This window comes from Halichoeres trimaculatus, unplaced genomic scaffold (genome assembly GCF_033239565.1).
Source record: "Halichoeres trimaculatus isolate MK-OKI-2021-1 unplaced genomic scaffold, fHalTri1.1 fHalTri1_scaffold_8, whole genome shotgun sequence".
Lineage (NCBI taxonomy): Eukaryota > Metazoa > Chordata > Actinopteri > Labriformes > Labridae > Halichoeres > Halichoeres trimaculatus.
In genome coordinates, this window is record NW_027437186.1 from 8,228,976 (window position 1) to 8,244,388 (window position 15,413).

Sequence of the window (15,413 nt, forward strand, 5' to 3'; positions counted from 1 at the left end):
AGTTCACTTCTCATCTCTGAGACTTTGGTCTCCAAGTTAAAAAAAAAACTAACCATGCAAGATTGAGTGAGATCAAATGGATCATGTGGCAGCAATGAATCCAAATCTGATGATTGTTTGATTTTATATCTGGATCAGATCTGCTGAGAGATGCTGTGGTTAAATCCAGATCTTGGTGTTGTAAAAAGGAGGGAGCTGACCCCTCCCTCTCTGCTGGACTTCCTGAAACAAGGCGTCCTCCTTTATAAAGACAATCAGCTATTCTTCGCTCCTGAAAGACGCTCTGAGGGCTCAGCTGCACTGCCAAGGACAGAGACAAAGACACCAGGCAGTGTGTGTGATGGGGAGGAGGAGGAGGAGAAGCAGAATGTCAAGGCGAGACTTTTCATGTGTGCGTCTGTGTGTGTGCGTGTGTGTGTGTGTGTGTGTGTGTCCGGTGTTTTCTGCCCCGTGACAGCTGATTCATATTCAAATGGAGCGTTTGAATGGTCAGTCCTCCAACACACACACACACACACACACACACACACACACACACACACACACACACACACACACACACACACACACACACACACACAAACACACATTTCAAAGAGGAATGTGGCTGAGAGAGTGATGTAATCCGTGGAGGTGGTGTGAAGCTATGAGAAGAGGAATCCAGTAAAGAAGAAAGAGAACTGAGGAGGTGAGAAAGAAATGAAGGAATAAAAAAAGGAAGAGGGAAAAAACAAAAAGGACTCACATCCTCAGCTGGGTTCAACAGGATTTAATAATGAGTGAGTGACTAATGTCGTCATTTATACAGCTAACAGGACAAAAAGGTACAAGTCAGTCAGAGTCATAACATGTCTGCAGCACAAACATACATTAAATGAAAATAACAAAATTACAAAGACTATCCTGGCAGAACGCTGAAGTTACAAAGACAAAAAGAGACGACTCTCTTTCAGTCTCTTTGTAGTCGTGTGTTTGCTGAGGTCTCTTTGTGGTTGTCTCTTTGTGGTCTTGAGGTCTCTTGAGGTCAGTTTGATTCCATGAAAGGTTTCTGGAGGCTGTCTGTGTTAATTTTCTTTGTATGTTGTTGCACTTTCTTTGAAGATGTCCCTCTGATTATTTTGTTTATTTCTTATAATGGATGTGTATTTATTGTGTCTTTTTTTTTGTCACTTTTGTGTTTTTGTTTCTTCCTTTGGCTTTTTCGTTCATGGGGATCTCGAAATATTGAGATATCTGACTCATCATGGATGTTTCTGGATGTTGTAGTTGTAGGTTTTCCTGGGGTCAACTTCAGGAAATGTACAAAATGGGATAAGGAAGCACTGATTCAATTTTGGAGGTGATCCAGATCACCGTCTGGATCCAGGATTTTTTTGAAGGATTCTTTATCATAGTGAGATAGGGCCGTTTTCACCATATGCGTATCTAACTCCACCATAAATGGTCGGATTGATTTGAAAAACAATACAAGACAAGGTCATCATAATTTCTGACAGATGTTAAAGTATGATCCAGATCCTGCCAATATTCTGGATACTAAGATCTGGGATATGAAATATGTACTGGGCCATCATAATTTTTAACACTGTCAGGAAACAAATTATGGTACAAACCCGCAACTACCACCAAACTGTAGCAGACTGTCTGCTGAAAGGGAGTTTAACATTAAAGTAGGTGCTTTTTTAGTTTTACGGTACAAATGCAAAACCCCTCAGTCGTAAGTATGAGTTTGGACCTGGGACACTGGTTAAGCTGGGCTGTTAGGTTGTGAGCTCCATGAGGCAAACTCAGGCAGGTGTCTCAATCCAGCTCTGTCCACTGCCCTGTCCTCTCTGAATTAAAGCCAAAAGCCCCTGAAATAAAAGAATTTGAGCCTGTGGTTCAAAAACAAAACAAAAAACAGACTACTTTATTAGTAACTACTGTAGATTACAACAGGTGAGTTTCACCTCTAACGAGAACACCTGAAACACTTTTCATGTTTTTATCAACAGGCCATACAACTGCTCAGATTATTTGCTGTGGTAAAGTAGCCATGGGTGAGATGGACCTTGTGGTACAGAAACACCTGCTGGGGGGACATCGTAGCATCCACTGTGGCTCAGAGGGAGAGTTTGAACCCAGTGGTCACATGCTGATGTCTTTTCATTCTCGTTTGAGTTTTTTTGTATCAAATATTGATATCATTGTTTACAGAAAGAAATAAAGTTCAACTTAACTAAACTAAACATTGGGCACAATACCAAACCCAAATTTCCTCCTGCTGTTGCACGTGTGAATGTGCATGAATGAGATGAACTAGTATTGATGTTCTGATGCTGAAGCAGCCTCTGAGCTCTCAGGCTGAGAGTGAATGAATGCTTCCAGAAAGAATGGGAGAGTACAATACAAGTAACTGCCATTGGTAAAATTAAATGTTGATGTAGAAATTTGAACAATGGTCCCAAATTGTCAAGGAGAACCAGTCCTAATCCATGTAGTGAATCCTCTATAGCGGTCTATGTGTAGTTATGTTTCAATGCTCCAGTTTTATGTCTGACATCCTTTCTTCTCATGTCTGTGTTGTTAGGGTCCGAGGCCTGAGCTGAGGACACCTTCTAGTTGTTTCTGTTCCTTGAGGTCAAAGGAAATTTTGTGACTTCTTTCTTGTCGTCCATTTTTGGTCGTTCTGTGCCCTTCGTAGTCTTGTCTCAGTCTCTGTTGTCATTTCACGTCTCTGTGGTTGTCTTTTTACACCAGTTTGAGCCTTCTTTGTGTTTACTCTAAATCTCTTTGGAGACAGTGCAGCCTCTTGTTTTGCATCCTTTTATGGAGGTCTCTTCCTGGTCTTCTCGGCATGGCCATCTGTCTGTGGTCATTTTGCATCTTTGTGGTATTTTTGAGTCTCTTTGAGGTAGTTTTGTGTCTTTTTGCAGACACTTGGTTTCTATTATCTGTAGCAGTTTAAATGCAGATTATTAGGTAGATACGGCAATACACAGCTGTACAATGGGTCACTGTGAACAGAGGTTTGGAATTGAAATGTGAGTCTGTCCTGAAGCTCCTCCCAGTCCAGCAGAGGAAGGCTGCAGTGTTCTTATTGGATGTTTTATCCGCAGGTGAAGCCATCAGGCTGTCCGTCAGAGAAACCGTGGATCACGACTGGCTTTGCGGGAGCGGAAACGGATCTCAGACAGCTTGGAGTTGATGCCAGAGCCAATGACTCCTCTCTTGGCAAGAGGAAATCGAGCTAAGATGGCGTCTGGAAAACAAAGAGAGATCTTTTAAACAAAGTCAAGCACAGGTTTGAAGACAGAGCTGCAGAGTGTCTGGACCTACTGAAGATGGCGTTGATCTTGTGCGGATCGAGAGCACTGCGCTGTGGGTGAAAAGCTGGCCTGCGGCTCCGACCGCCTCGCAGGTTACTGTTCATCAAGGTGTTCATATCAAACACACCCATCAAAAGTGTTCGTGCCATTGCAGTTGGAGACTGGGCCTGACTGGCCGCCTGCCAGGAGCGGGAATCACAGAGAACTCCAGAGCCAGGGTACACCTCAACCTGGCTCACCTGTTGGAGCAGGTGAAGGTTGTTAGCAAACAGCGAGCTGACTGAGAGCATGTTATTAAAAAATCTGTCAACAAGGACGTACAGGTGTTTAAAGGAGCTAACACAGGTGTTTACAAAATGCTTCAAATAGAAACAAACAGTACCTGTCCATTAATGTGTCCACTCGTGCACTGGCTCTCAGAACAGCTCCTCCTCAGCTCCTCCATGTCAGTTTGACTGCAGAGCGGCGCCTCCTCAGCCATGTGGCTCCCCAGGCCCAGGTCTGCTCCTCCACCCATTTCCTCACTGTCAGATCCAAGCGGGCCCCAGGACTCAGACATGTCCCCACTCAGGTCCTCCTGGAGCTGCTGGACATAGACCTGTGGGCTAAAGTCTGAGTCCTGGTTGTTTGTGGGGGGTTGGTGATGTGAGTAAGCAGCATAGCCGTCACTCCTGCCTGTTCCTGTGGAGATGGAGTGGTGACTGTTGGACTGGCCTAATGTCTGCCACATGGTCGACAGGAGTCCCGGGATTTCTTGAAATGAAACAAGAATAACAGTTGTGAAATCAAACGGTCTGCAAATTGAGCACCGTAAAAGAAGCGTTAACTTGTGACAGTGAGAATAAAAACATGGAGGTGTACCGTGAACCAGCATGTTCTTCAGCCTCTGGTTCTCAGCTGACAGCTCCACCTTCTCTCTCTCCAGTTCCCTAACCCGTGAGCGCAGGAAGTGAAGCTCAGCAGTGTGTGAGGGGCTGAGGAGCGGTACGTCTGACACACCAGACTCCACCTTCACCACCTGTAGGAGGACAGTTCACAGTGTAACCCATTTCCCTTTGAATGCTTCTGAATAAAGTCGCAGTCAGAAGCTGTTCCTCCTGTTTAAAGAAACATCTTGTCGTTATCTTTAGGGTTCTCTAAAGGCTGGTGCCTCTCAAAGCTGTCATGTGGTGCATGATGGGGAGTGTTAAGCATGTTTTTGGTCCATGGGACGAAGCCAGACTACATGGACAGAGATCAGCATACACAGGAAGAACATCCACACTCTGTTCAAACCAGGAACCTTCTTGCTGTGAGACAACAGTGCTAACCACTGCAGCACTGTGCCACCCTCGAGGCTGCTCTTCTGTTTATTTTTAGAATCAGAATTTTTATCAGCAAAAAGTTTAGTTTTAAAGAACTCCTGTGATTTAAGTCACAAAGCGACTGTAATTATCTAGATTAGCACCATTTTTATTTCTCTTTTATTTAACGTAATGTTTTCTTTCTGTTACCTTCAATCATTTAAGTTTATTCTATTCCTTTTGATTCTATATTTGTTGTTATCCATTCTCTCTGCTCTGTTGTAAAGCCCTTGAGGTTGCATGTTTTAATGAATGAAAGGTGATATATAACTGAAGATAAGTTTAAGCTTGATAAACACAAACAATGGGCCTCACTGGTTCAGGACCAATATTACAATGCTAAGCTGATCTGTTTCCTCTGCAATTATACAGAAATAAGTACACTAATTTCAAGTTTTGGTTGGTAAGGATCAAACAAATCTAATCAGAATTTTGGATGCGCAGCCCAGACAGCTGACTCATGATATCTTGTGCATATGTTAGTACATTCACTGGAAATAGAAAGGAGTGATGTGATAGTTTCATATCAACTCTTTCATGAATGATTGGATGCTCCATTTCAACATGTAGAGACTTCTTGAGCAGTGTCTGTTATCACTCACTATTCACCATATATAGTGAGAAGGGGATGAGTGAGTGATTTCAGACACAGCCCTTGTTTTATTATAACAGCATAGATTTGTTTATATGATGGTATCTCGTTTAAGCATATTTACATTGTAGTTTCAGTAGGGAATTGTAGTGTTTAAATGGAATAACAGAAGCCATAACATCTCCTGATTATCAACTCTTTGTTTGAAAAATTAATCTGATATTTTCGTGTGATTTTTAAAACAATAACAGAGTCATGTGCTGAGAACGGAAACTGTAACTACCCTCATGTTATAGTAAATACTCTACCTTTTTACAGATCAAAAACACAAGAGAGAGGAAATCCTGCAACCAGATGACATCACTGCTATACACAAAACACACACACACACACACACACACACACACACACACACACACACACACACACACACACACACACACACACACACACACACACACACACACACACATCTATAGCACAATAAACTAAAACACACATATCTATAAGCATATATCCTATGTGCAGATGCAATCAGTAACCCCCCGCAGGGGAACATGTCTCCGGTGTGACCGTCTCTCACCGTCGGCCCGGTGCCGCCGCTGTGTGTCCGCTGCTGGACGTTGCTGTCCGGACACTCCGTCATTAGAAGAGTCGAACCAGATACAGAACCAGGACTGGAAAGACCACTAAACCCCCTTTATGTGCAGGACTGTGGCCGCCAGCTGCACCATACAGGAGAACACAAAGGAGGAAAAAAACAAGTTTATTAAAATTCATAAACACATCAACTTCCGGTGCCGCTCCGCGCGTCATCTCCGCGTGACCTCTTTTACAGAACGACGTCAGTGGGACTACAGCTACCAGAGTGCACAGCGGCAAACAGAAACAAACCACCTCAGAATACAAAGCAGGTATTTTATTACAAATTCATCAGACAATATTAAAATAACAGTGCCATACAGAAAGGCAGAAATCAAGACAACTATTAAACAAATGATGAAGGGGAAATGTCAACAGAGGAGAAAGCATTCTGTGTCCACGGACAAACTGCTAGAAAAAACATAGGCCTAACACCTGTTTTAGTCCCCTTCACTGGCTCTTAGAAGTGACTTTAAGATTTAATAGTTGACTTTACAAGCATGCTCTGTACTTGCTCACAAGCACATTCTTGATCTCCTCGGTTCAAACACGCTCAGTTGTAACCTGAAGTCTAAGCCAAGGCCTTGCTCCTGCCCTGACATCAAGGCTGAGGACCAAAGGTGACTTTCGACCTTTTCTGTCAGAGCTCCCACCCTCAGGAAAAACCTTGGCAGATTGGCAGACTCTCTGTCCTCTTTTAAACGTCTTTTGAAATCACATTTGTAGCTATTTGCTTTTACAGGAGATGTTGTCTGAGCATGCTTCAGTCCTTTAGAAAAGAGGACTGAGGCACTTAGGCACCTCCACTGGCAGGATCTTTAATATTTATCTCATACTGTAATTTACCTTTTAGCCTGTGGAAGTATTTAGCATGCTTGAATTGTTTAATTCTCTTCTGTCATTTTTGTGGTTTTAATCTTGTCCACTCTTTGATATCTGTTTTACAGTTTATCTGTATTTTATAAAGCACTTTGTAACCCTGTTTGGAAAACCATACACGTAATGAGTATTATTTCTCTCTATATTATTATTATTATTTTTATTATTATTATTATTATTATTATTATTATTATTATTATTATTATTATTATTATTATTGTTGTTGTTGTTGTTGTTGTTGTTGTTATAAGGGGTAGTAGTAATAGTAGTTTTATATTTGTAATAGTATTACAAATATAAAAGGAGTACCAAAGATTAAACAGCACTGCATTCAGATAAGGGAAACATCCTACAAGTATGGGTGCATTGTGTATTGAGGAGAAAAAGAAGTGATAATGAGACTGAAGTTCCTTTTTTTATTTTTGAACATCTAAGTATATAGATTTGATTCAAGTGATGTTATTGTTAAAATACTACTACTACTACTAATACTACTACTACTACTACTACTAATAATAATAATAATAATAATAATAATAATAATAATAATAATAATAATAATTTCTGTTAAGTACCCAGTTCACACTCCATACCAGTAGGTGGCGGTAATGTACCGAAACAAAGAAGAGCAGCAGTCAGTCAGTCAGCAGACTGTAAACACTCATGGAGTTTGAAGGACGCAGAAACAGATGATCGGTGAGTCTGCAGGTTTCCACTGAACTAAAACTAACTTTACAGGACAGTTCAAAACTCTGCGGAACTCTTCTGGGCCCTTTGAATCCACTGTTTCCTATATTTGGCTGTGTTTGGTAGCGGTAGGGCAACATTACAGTGATCATTGAGGTGATCCTCCATGAGCTGATAGTTAAACAGATCAATAAGCTTTAACCCGCACAGTGAGTCTGAGCTGTAATGAGGACTGTCGGTGTATGAATGACATGTTTAAGTTTCTTTTAACAGTCAGTGATTTGGCTGAAAAGGTATGAGAGTTTACCTCATCCCTGTTTGTGTCTCCTGCAGTGTTTGTGCGCTACAACCTGGGGCCAGGTGTGGCTGTGGAGCTGCAGGAGGAAGCAAGTGTGGCCCAGCTGCAGGAGGTGGTGGGCAGTCAGCAGGGAGTCCGACCGGAGCACCTCAGGGTGCTGTTTGCTGGAAGGTTTCTGAGAAGCAGCGCTAAGCTGCAGGTAGGAGCTGAAAGATCTTAAGAGGATATAAATGTGTTCACCTTCTCCACTAAGTTTTATATTGTCATCTCCACTCTCCCTGCTCTGCTCTTGTTATCTTCTTTTCTCCCCTCCTCCAGGATTGTGATCTTCCAGATCAGAGCACCATCCATGTCGTCCTCCCTCCATCAGGTTCTTCCTCGTCCCAGCTGGGCCTCTTGCAGGAGAGACTGGCTCGAGGGGGAGAGGAGGAGCAGAATAGTCTGACCAGGCTGGACCTGAGCTCCTCACGCCTACCCTCCACCTCCTCTGGTCTAGCAGTGATCCTCGAAGGGGATGATGGAGGAAGAGGAAGAGGTGCTACAGGAGGAGAGGAGGCAGGAGAGGAGGGGCAGGCTGCAAATTTGAAAGGTCAGTGAAGGTAGACAATGTAGTCCTGCACACTGTCAGCACTTGTACCTTAAATCTGTGTCATCGTGGTTTCTAGGTTCACGTGTCTGCAGCACTTTCTTTGTGTACTGTAAGAGCTGCAGGTCCATTCAACCTGGAAAACTGAGAGTGCGCTGCAGCAGCTGCAAACAGACCACACTGACTCTGAGCAGGGTGAGCCCAGTACTTATATTACATTTATCTTTATTAGTCCTGCACTTCACAGTTCCACATGTCAAATCTATATTAGTTGAAAATATTGCAAAGACCACAAAGAAAATATTAAAACTGAAAAAGTTATTGTGTTAAACAAGATTTGATCATTTTTAATTTGATGCCAGGAGAACATTTCAAAGCAGACTAAAACTAACATTCACTGGAAATTGAAACAAAGAAAGAAGTGACAACATCTATGCTAGAAAAAAACCAAGGTATAAATAAAGCTATGCTAGAATTAACTAGATATGAAAGGAACAACAAAGTAATACAATAGCTTACTAGTTATCAAAAATCACTGTGCCAAACACCAAGGCTGAAGACTAAGAGGACATGAAGGGAAAACAGGGACGGCACATAAACAGTTAAAAAGAAACAATGGCTGTTTTCCAAACCGCCTACTACACTAGCAGTGCCAATTATTTTGGCCAAAATTTAGTATTTAGTAGGTAGTATGAGAATACTTGCAAAATCTGCAGTATACTAAAAATCCCCGGATGTCCTATTGATCCAGGAAAATGTCTCAGTATGCAACGGACCAGTCTACCTGGCAAACTGTTTCCCACAATGTACAGCGCTAACTCTGTTTGTCAATGTGGGTGGCAGGTTTTGGTGAATTACTGCCATCTAGTGGAATGAGTCGGCAATTTAACTACAACACAACAACACTAACGTTATACGGTCACAGGTTGTAAAAGAGGCGTTTACCTCTGCAAATTCATTAAAGCCCATATAAAAGATTAATTACCCCCTTTTTAACCCTACATGAATTATATGGTAGTGGTTTTTCTATCAGCTGTAAAAATAAAAATCAAGATTTATTTTCAGTGAACAATATAACTTTTAGTGTAAGATAAGAAATCAAGAATTGATGATTCTGCTATGATGTGATTAACAAAATAACTAAATGTCGAGATCAGCCCATAGCTTGTTTTGTATATTTTTGTTATTTTTATATATGAGGTAATGGGAGACAGGTGAGAACAATTAGGGACTGGGATTCTAGTTGCAACTGCAGGAAAACACCAGGGCAAGAGGTGAAACGCCTGAAGTGAGTGTAGAGCTGTAACTACAAAATGAAACCAGACATGACAAACATAAAAGACAAGACAAAAGTAAAATGTGAAAACGTAACATAACCTATGAGACAAGACATAAAGTTTGGGCTAAAGCTGAAAGCTAATATTTTGTGTTGCTAAAAGAAAAACTCCCATAGACACATCTTTCAACTTATTAGGTTAATTTTCGATAGGTATCAAAAGGTAGTTTAGAGATGCTGAGTCTTTCTGATGTCAGGATAAGGGAAGGAAACAGACATGACCCTGTAATGCTGTATCTGTCTGTCTGTCTCTGTCAGGGTCCGTCCTGCTGGGATGATGTCCTTTTGCGAGGTCGAATCCATGGTGTGTGTCAAACTGCAGACTGTCATGGTAATGTTGCGGTAAGGGACGTTGGTTTCTGTTTTTCAAAAGCTCTGTAATCCTGGATTCTTCTGTATTTAGTAATATTGTGTGTGTGTGTGTGTGTGTGTGTGTTTGTGTGTGTGTGTGTGTGTGTGTGTGTGTGTGTGTGTGTGTGTGTGTGTGTGTGTGTGTGTGTGTGTGTGTGTGTGTGTGTGTGTGTGTGTGTGTGTGTGTGTGTGTGTGTGTTCAGGAGTTCTATATGAAGTGTGGGTCCCATCCGACCTCAGATGATGACATCTCTGTGGCCCTGGATCTTATTATGAGCAACAGCAGGGATGTACCCTGTATAGCCTGCACAGACATCATGTAATACACACACACACACACACACACACACACACATACACACACACACAAACTCTTTGATCACTGTACAGTGTACCACTCCTGTCTGTCTCTGTCTCTGTCTCAGGGACGTGGTTGTGGTCTTCCAGTGTCTAGAGCGTCATGTGATCTGTATCGACTGCTTCAGCCGATACTGTCAGACACGATTAAACGAGCGACAGTTTGTCCATCACCCTGTGATTGGCTACTCGCTGCCGTGTGCTGGTAAGTGAATTAATGCACCTGTAAGAACAGTGTGATGTCAGTAATCTGCTTTCAAACATCATCTTGAGTGTCAAAATATTTTAAGAGTTAGCATCTGAGATCTGTACTAACTGGAAACTTCAGTGTTATCTCTCCAATTACTGGAGAATAAACTCATAGTTTCACTTTCATCAGTTCATAGTAGGCATAACAGTAACAGCAGCATGATGATGTAACAACCCAGAATGCATTTCTGATGGTAAAAACTTGTTAAATGGAGGATCATACTTTTCATGCATCACAAGAGCTTCTTGCCCTCAAAGGCCCCCGAAGCTTCACAAATAGTAGAAGTGAGCAAAGGAACATACAACCATTAAATGATTCCATAGCTGTTTTCGAATTTGCCTACTAGTATGACTGATTTTGTAGTATGCTACACTGGTTTTCAGTTCGAAGAAAACGGAAGTTGGCTACGGCTGACTTTTTTTCCCCAAAAAACTTTATTAAAAATGTAGAAAATAAACAAACCACATGTAACTGATCTGCAAATATATTGCCAGAGAGAGCATTTTATATTAACTTCCAGTGGTGGAGATGATGAGGATTTAAAGATAAAAAAGAAATGGCTCTTATATTTATATTCCTCTGCTACTCCGGTTGTTGTTGCTCTGCTCTCTGCCATTTTCACTTCTGATATGGGACCAGGCGCGTTGCATTGTGGGTAACAGTAGGTGAAGCAGACTGGTCCGATGCATACTGTGGATTTTTCCTTATTCAGTACGTCATCCGGGTGTTTTTCTCATACTACAACTTTGACATTTGTTTGCATACTGCATACTGCATACTGCATACTACATTTTGGTCGAATCAGCAGGCACTGCTAGTATAGTATGCAAATTCGAAAACGGCACATGTCTACACACTCTACCTTTAAAAGTGTAAATTACTGTGTGTTAATGATTTAGCTTGACTGTTTTTATTAGTTTAACAGGATTTACTTGTGTTTTGTTTCCTAATCTGGGTCTCTAGCTGGATGCACCGACTCCCTCATCAAAGAGTTGCATCATTTTCACATTTTGGGAGAAGATCAGGTGAGTGTTGCTCCTTCCTCTTGTTTTAACGGGAATCCCGTCACAAGCATCAAATTAATGTGAGCAATTTTATTTGCAAATTGTACACATCTCAGGAAGTTTCTACCAGTGCCAAAGTCTCAGGAGTTCTGTTCAGGCTTTTTTAATTTATTTGTGTCTGAAGAAGTGATGATAGCACTGGATTTAAGGAGGAATGGTGCCATTGTAGGCTTTATCCTGTCCCTCTGGTTCCCTCATTGTAGCTCAATATGATTTACTGCCCAAAAAAGGATCTTTTTTTCTCACAACGGTGTTTTAGAAAACCCTTATTTCAGCTTCAGTTTGAAACGCTTTGTTTTAGCTGCTGTCTCTTTAAGACCCCCCACTCCACAAACCTCCTTCCCCCTGATTGGTCAGTCACCTGGAGGCATATCAGGCAGAGCTATGGGCAGACCTTAGTGTTTGAGGCCTAGTTCTTCAATTTGTTGTAAACCAGCTAGGACATCATGATGTGATGATCTCATCAATTCAGCAAGTCTCATGAAGATCTCATAAAAATATTGTTTACCTGTTAACCTGACTCTCCATGCTGTTCAATGGCTTCCTGTACGTTTTCTGTGCTCTGAGCTGATCCCCTCAGCGCTTTGCTAGCTTCCTGCAGATCATAAACTGAATGCATGGGAGCATTAGACACACCAGCTTCTTATTTTAATGCGTTCTGTCTTTCTCTCTACCTGTCACAGTATGAGCGGTACCTGCAGTACGGAGCTGAAGAGTGCCTACGAGAGATTGGAGGAGTCATGTGCCCCTCACCTGGCTGTGGGGCGGGGCTTGTCCCCATTGAGGGCAGCAGAAGGGTGGAGTGCGACAGACAGCTGGGATGTGGCTTTGTCTTCTGCAAAGACTGCAGGGAGGAGTACCATGAGGGGGGGTGTCACGCAGAGCCAGCCCCACGTCCAGATGAAGCCTCACAGGTAAGATCGTCATTCAGGCCCAGCTCTTCCACCTCTGGAGGCTCCGAATAACTGTCTTTAACTTTCAGAGGTCAAACTGTTGAGATGCCAGAATGAGGGTCACTATGAAGCCTTTCAGTTTGACTTGTCTCCTCTCTCCTCCTCAGGGTTTTGTGGTAGATGAGGAGGCGTCCCTCAGAGGAAGGTGGGATAGAGCCTCCCTCCTCCTGGTGCAGGAGACGACTAAACGCTGTCCAAAGTGTTCAGTTCCTGTGGAGAGAAATGGTAAGAAACAAGCTAATTTCAAACAAACCTGATTTCTTTTTTTAGCTTCAGTGACCTTGTGAGAACAAGTGTGAAAAAACCTGATGATGCTTCACCGCCTGTTTTTTTCACCAAAAGAACAACACCTGTTTCTTTTTTTCCAAGCTGTTGAAACCAACAGGAGGGGTAGAAACCAGTCATTATGACAAAAAAAAACTTAGAAATATGCGATCACAGAGAGAGGCAAAGCTGCAGCACATGAACATGTTTCCATACAGGAAGTTTAATGTGTGTGTAATGAATGTGTGATCTGTTGTCTCCCCCTGCAGGCGGCTGTATGCACATGCAGTGTCCTCTGTGCAAAGCAGAGTGGTGCTGGCTCTGCAGAGTCCCATGGAACAGAGAGTGTATGGGAGACCACTGGTTTGGATAACACACATACACACACACACACACACACACACACACACATTCACAGGTGCTGCCTTTAGACACTTGTGCTGCTAACTCGGTGCCAACAATCAGACCATCATCTCTTCTTTTTGAGAGCTCAAATCAGAAACTCAGAAATACTAAAACTCCGATTTTACATGACTATGGCATCACTGTCAGGAGGATTCTGATCAGGATCAAAGTGGATCCAGTGTTTCCAAAATCAAAGTGTCAGATGTAATTTTTTATGAGGAGAATATTTTTTCTCATGTGAAATGTTGACTTTTGTTCCATTGAGCCATCACCTGCAGTGTCTGTAAACCTCAACGTATTGTCATGATAAGGTTTTGTGTTGAGTCAGTTTCACTCCTGGCACAAGAATGAATGGAAATCAAGGCTGCCCTGCAGAGCATTATGGGATCTTTCAGAGTGAAACTCTACAACTTCATATTTCTACACTCAATCAAACTCTTCAACAACAGTCTGTTCTTCCACATGTACAGCAGAAATATGTATTTGTGTAGCTAATATTTAATAATAAATTATAAAGGTTTAACAAACTTTATTTGTTGTTGCTGTGTTCTTCCTTATACTCTGAGTTAATGATCTACAGTGTTTCTGTTGAACGTTAAAGTTACTTTTTTAATATCCCAAAATAAGACATTTATCTGGATGTGTCAGGTGAATGTGACTCAGATGTATTCTAATAAGACTTTTTTTTTTTACCAAAGACAGAAATGTTTGACTTTTTTTCTGTATACTGGTTTAACAAACTAAAAGTACTGAGTGTTTTAGTTGAGAAATGACTAAAAAAAACTCAAAAATAATCAAGCACAAACATTTAAATGCTGTAGTGACTTACATTTGTCAGGCACCTTTCACAAAATTAAAACATTTCTCATTAATGACTATTTTTACAGTACAGTTATCATTTTGGTGACTGCTGCTCCTCTGGCACTTAAAGTATATAAACATATGGACTTTATTTCAAAACTTCATTTCAGAGTATTTTTTTTCTCCTGCACCTTTTTGAATCAAATCAAATCAAACTTTATTCATTGACCACTTTTCATACATTAAAGGTCCCATATTATGCAAAAATCACTTTATTAAGTCTTTTAGTGAAATGTGTGGGTCTTTGGCTTTCCTCCCAGTCCACAAAATGTGATATTTAATGACGAAACCTGTACTTAGTAGAGCTTGTGAATGTAAAATCCTGACCTAAAACGAGCTGTTTGGGTTTTGGGGATTTGCTGACATCAGCGATTCCCTTTTGTGACCACTCAGGAGCAAGTCTGACCTGATTGGTCCACCAGAGCAGATACCCCCTGCTGTTCAGAATGCTAACCTGAAGAGCTGCTCTGTTTTTGGCTGTAAACAGCCACATGGTTCCATGCACAAGCTTCCCATCTTGGAAGAAGACAAGACTGAGTGGCTAGAGTTCATTTATGAGGGAAATGTTCCAGCTACACTCAGTAAAACTGTGCATGTGTGTGCTAGTCACTTCACGGCCAACTGCTCCTCCAACTTTGGACAGTACAACAGAGGGCTAGAGAATAGACTGGTCCAAATTGTTCTTCTTCAGAAGGGGTGTCACTACTGCCGTTTTAAGGGCAGCAAGGAAAATACCCGTCTGAAGGGAACAACTCACGATATCCAAATCAAGCCAAATATCGTTTACCTGTCTACCTGACAAGGCAACTAGTAAATTAAAAAGCTCTTTTCCCATGGCAACAGACAGATTATCTATGTGAGGGTTAAAATCACCAGATATGAGGATGAAATTGTCAGTGGCATGTATTATTGATAAAAATCCAGAAGATTCACTGATATAAGCAGCATCATGTTTTGGTGATCTGTAGACAGGGATGCTAAGAATTAAAGGTCTGTTAAAAACAACTGTGTGATGCTCAAAGGTAGTGTACTGATCGAATTGTTTTTGTTTAATTGTAAGTGTATAATTAGCTATTGATGCAGCTCCACCACCTTTTCTGGGGCTACAGCACAATACATTGTTCCTAGGTTAGAAAAATCTGAGTGTCACCTCAGAGCAGGATCTGAGCCTGAACCAGCATGTCAGCCTGGTTGTGCAGCCTTGTATTAGTGAACTCCTCTAAAATTAGGTCATTTT

The 15,413-nt window shown here is 41.6% G+C and overlaps 2 protein-coding genes and 1 long non-coding RNA gene across 3 annotated transcripts; 2 read left to right on the forward strand and 1 right to left on the reverse strand.

Moving 5' to 3' along the window:
- Positions 1 to 571: 571 nt before the first annotated feature.
- On the forward strand, positions 572 to 5,707 carry LOC141794840 (uncharacterized). The gene is made up of 2 exons (XR_012598560.1): positions 572 to 688; positions 3,099 to 5,707. It is a non-coding gene; the product is annotated as an uncharacterized LOC141794840 (long non-coding RNA).
- Positions 761 to 6,060, reverse strand: LOC141794833 (uncharacterized). Its single transcript, XM_074675379.1, has 5 exons — positions 5,827 to 6,060; positions 4,170 to 4,326; positions 3,691 to 4,061; positions 3,319 to 3,547; positions 761 to 3,241 (listed from the first exon to the last, which is right to left on the reverse strand). Exons 1-5 carry the CDS (start codon positions 5,887 to 5,889, stop codon positions 3,120 to 3,122), a joined length of 942 nt encoding a protein of 313 aa, XP_074531480.1. The 5' UTR covers positions 5,890 to 6,060; the 3' UTR covers positions 761 to 3,119.
- Positions 6,061 to 7,325: 1,265 nt separating this feature from the next.
- On the forward strand, positions 7,326 to 13,823 carry prkn (parkin RBR E3 ubiquitin protein ligase). Its single transcript, XM_074675372.1, has 11 exons — positions 7,326 to 7,460; positions 7,785 to 7,948; positions 8,068 to 8,338; positions 8,415 to 8,530; positions 9,930 to 10,013; positions 10,226 to 10,341; positions 10,448 to 10,584; positions 11,593 to 11,654; positions 12,377 to 12,607; positions 12,754 to 12,871; positions 13,180 to 13,823. Exons 1-11 carry the CDS (start codon positions 7,454 to 7,456, stop codon positions 13,281 to 13,283), a joined length of 1,410 nt encoding a protein of 469 aa, XP_074531473.1. The 5' UTR covers positions 7,326 to 7,453; the 3' UTR covers positions 13,284 to 13,823.
- Positions 13,824 to 15,413: the final 1,590 nt, after the last annotated feature.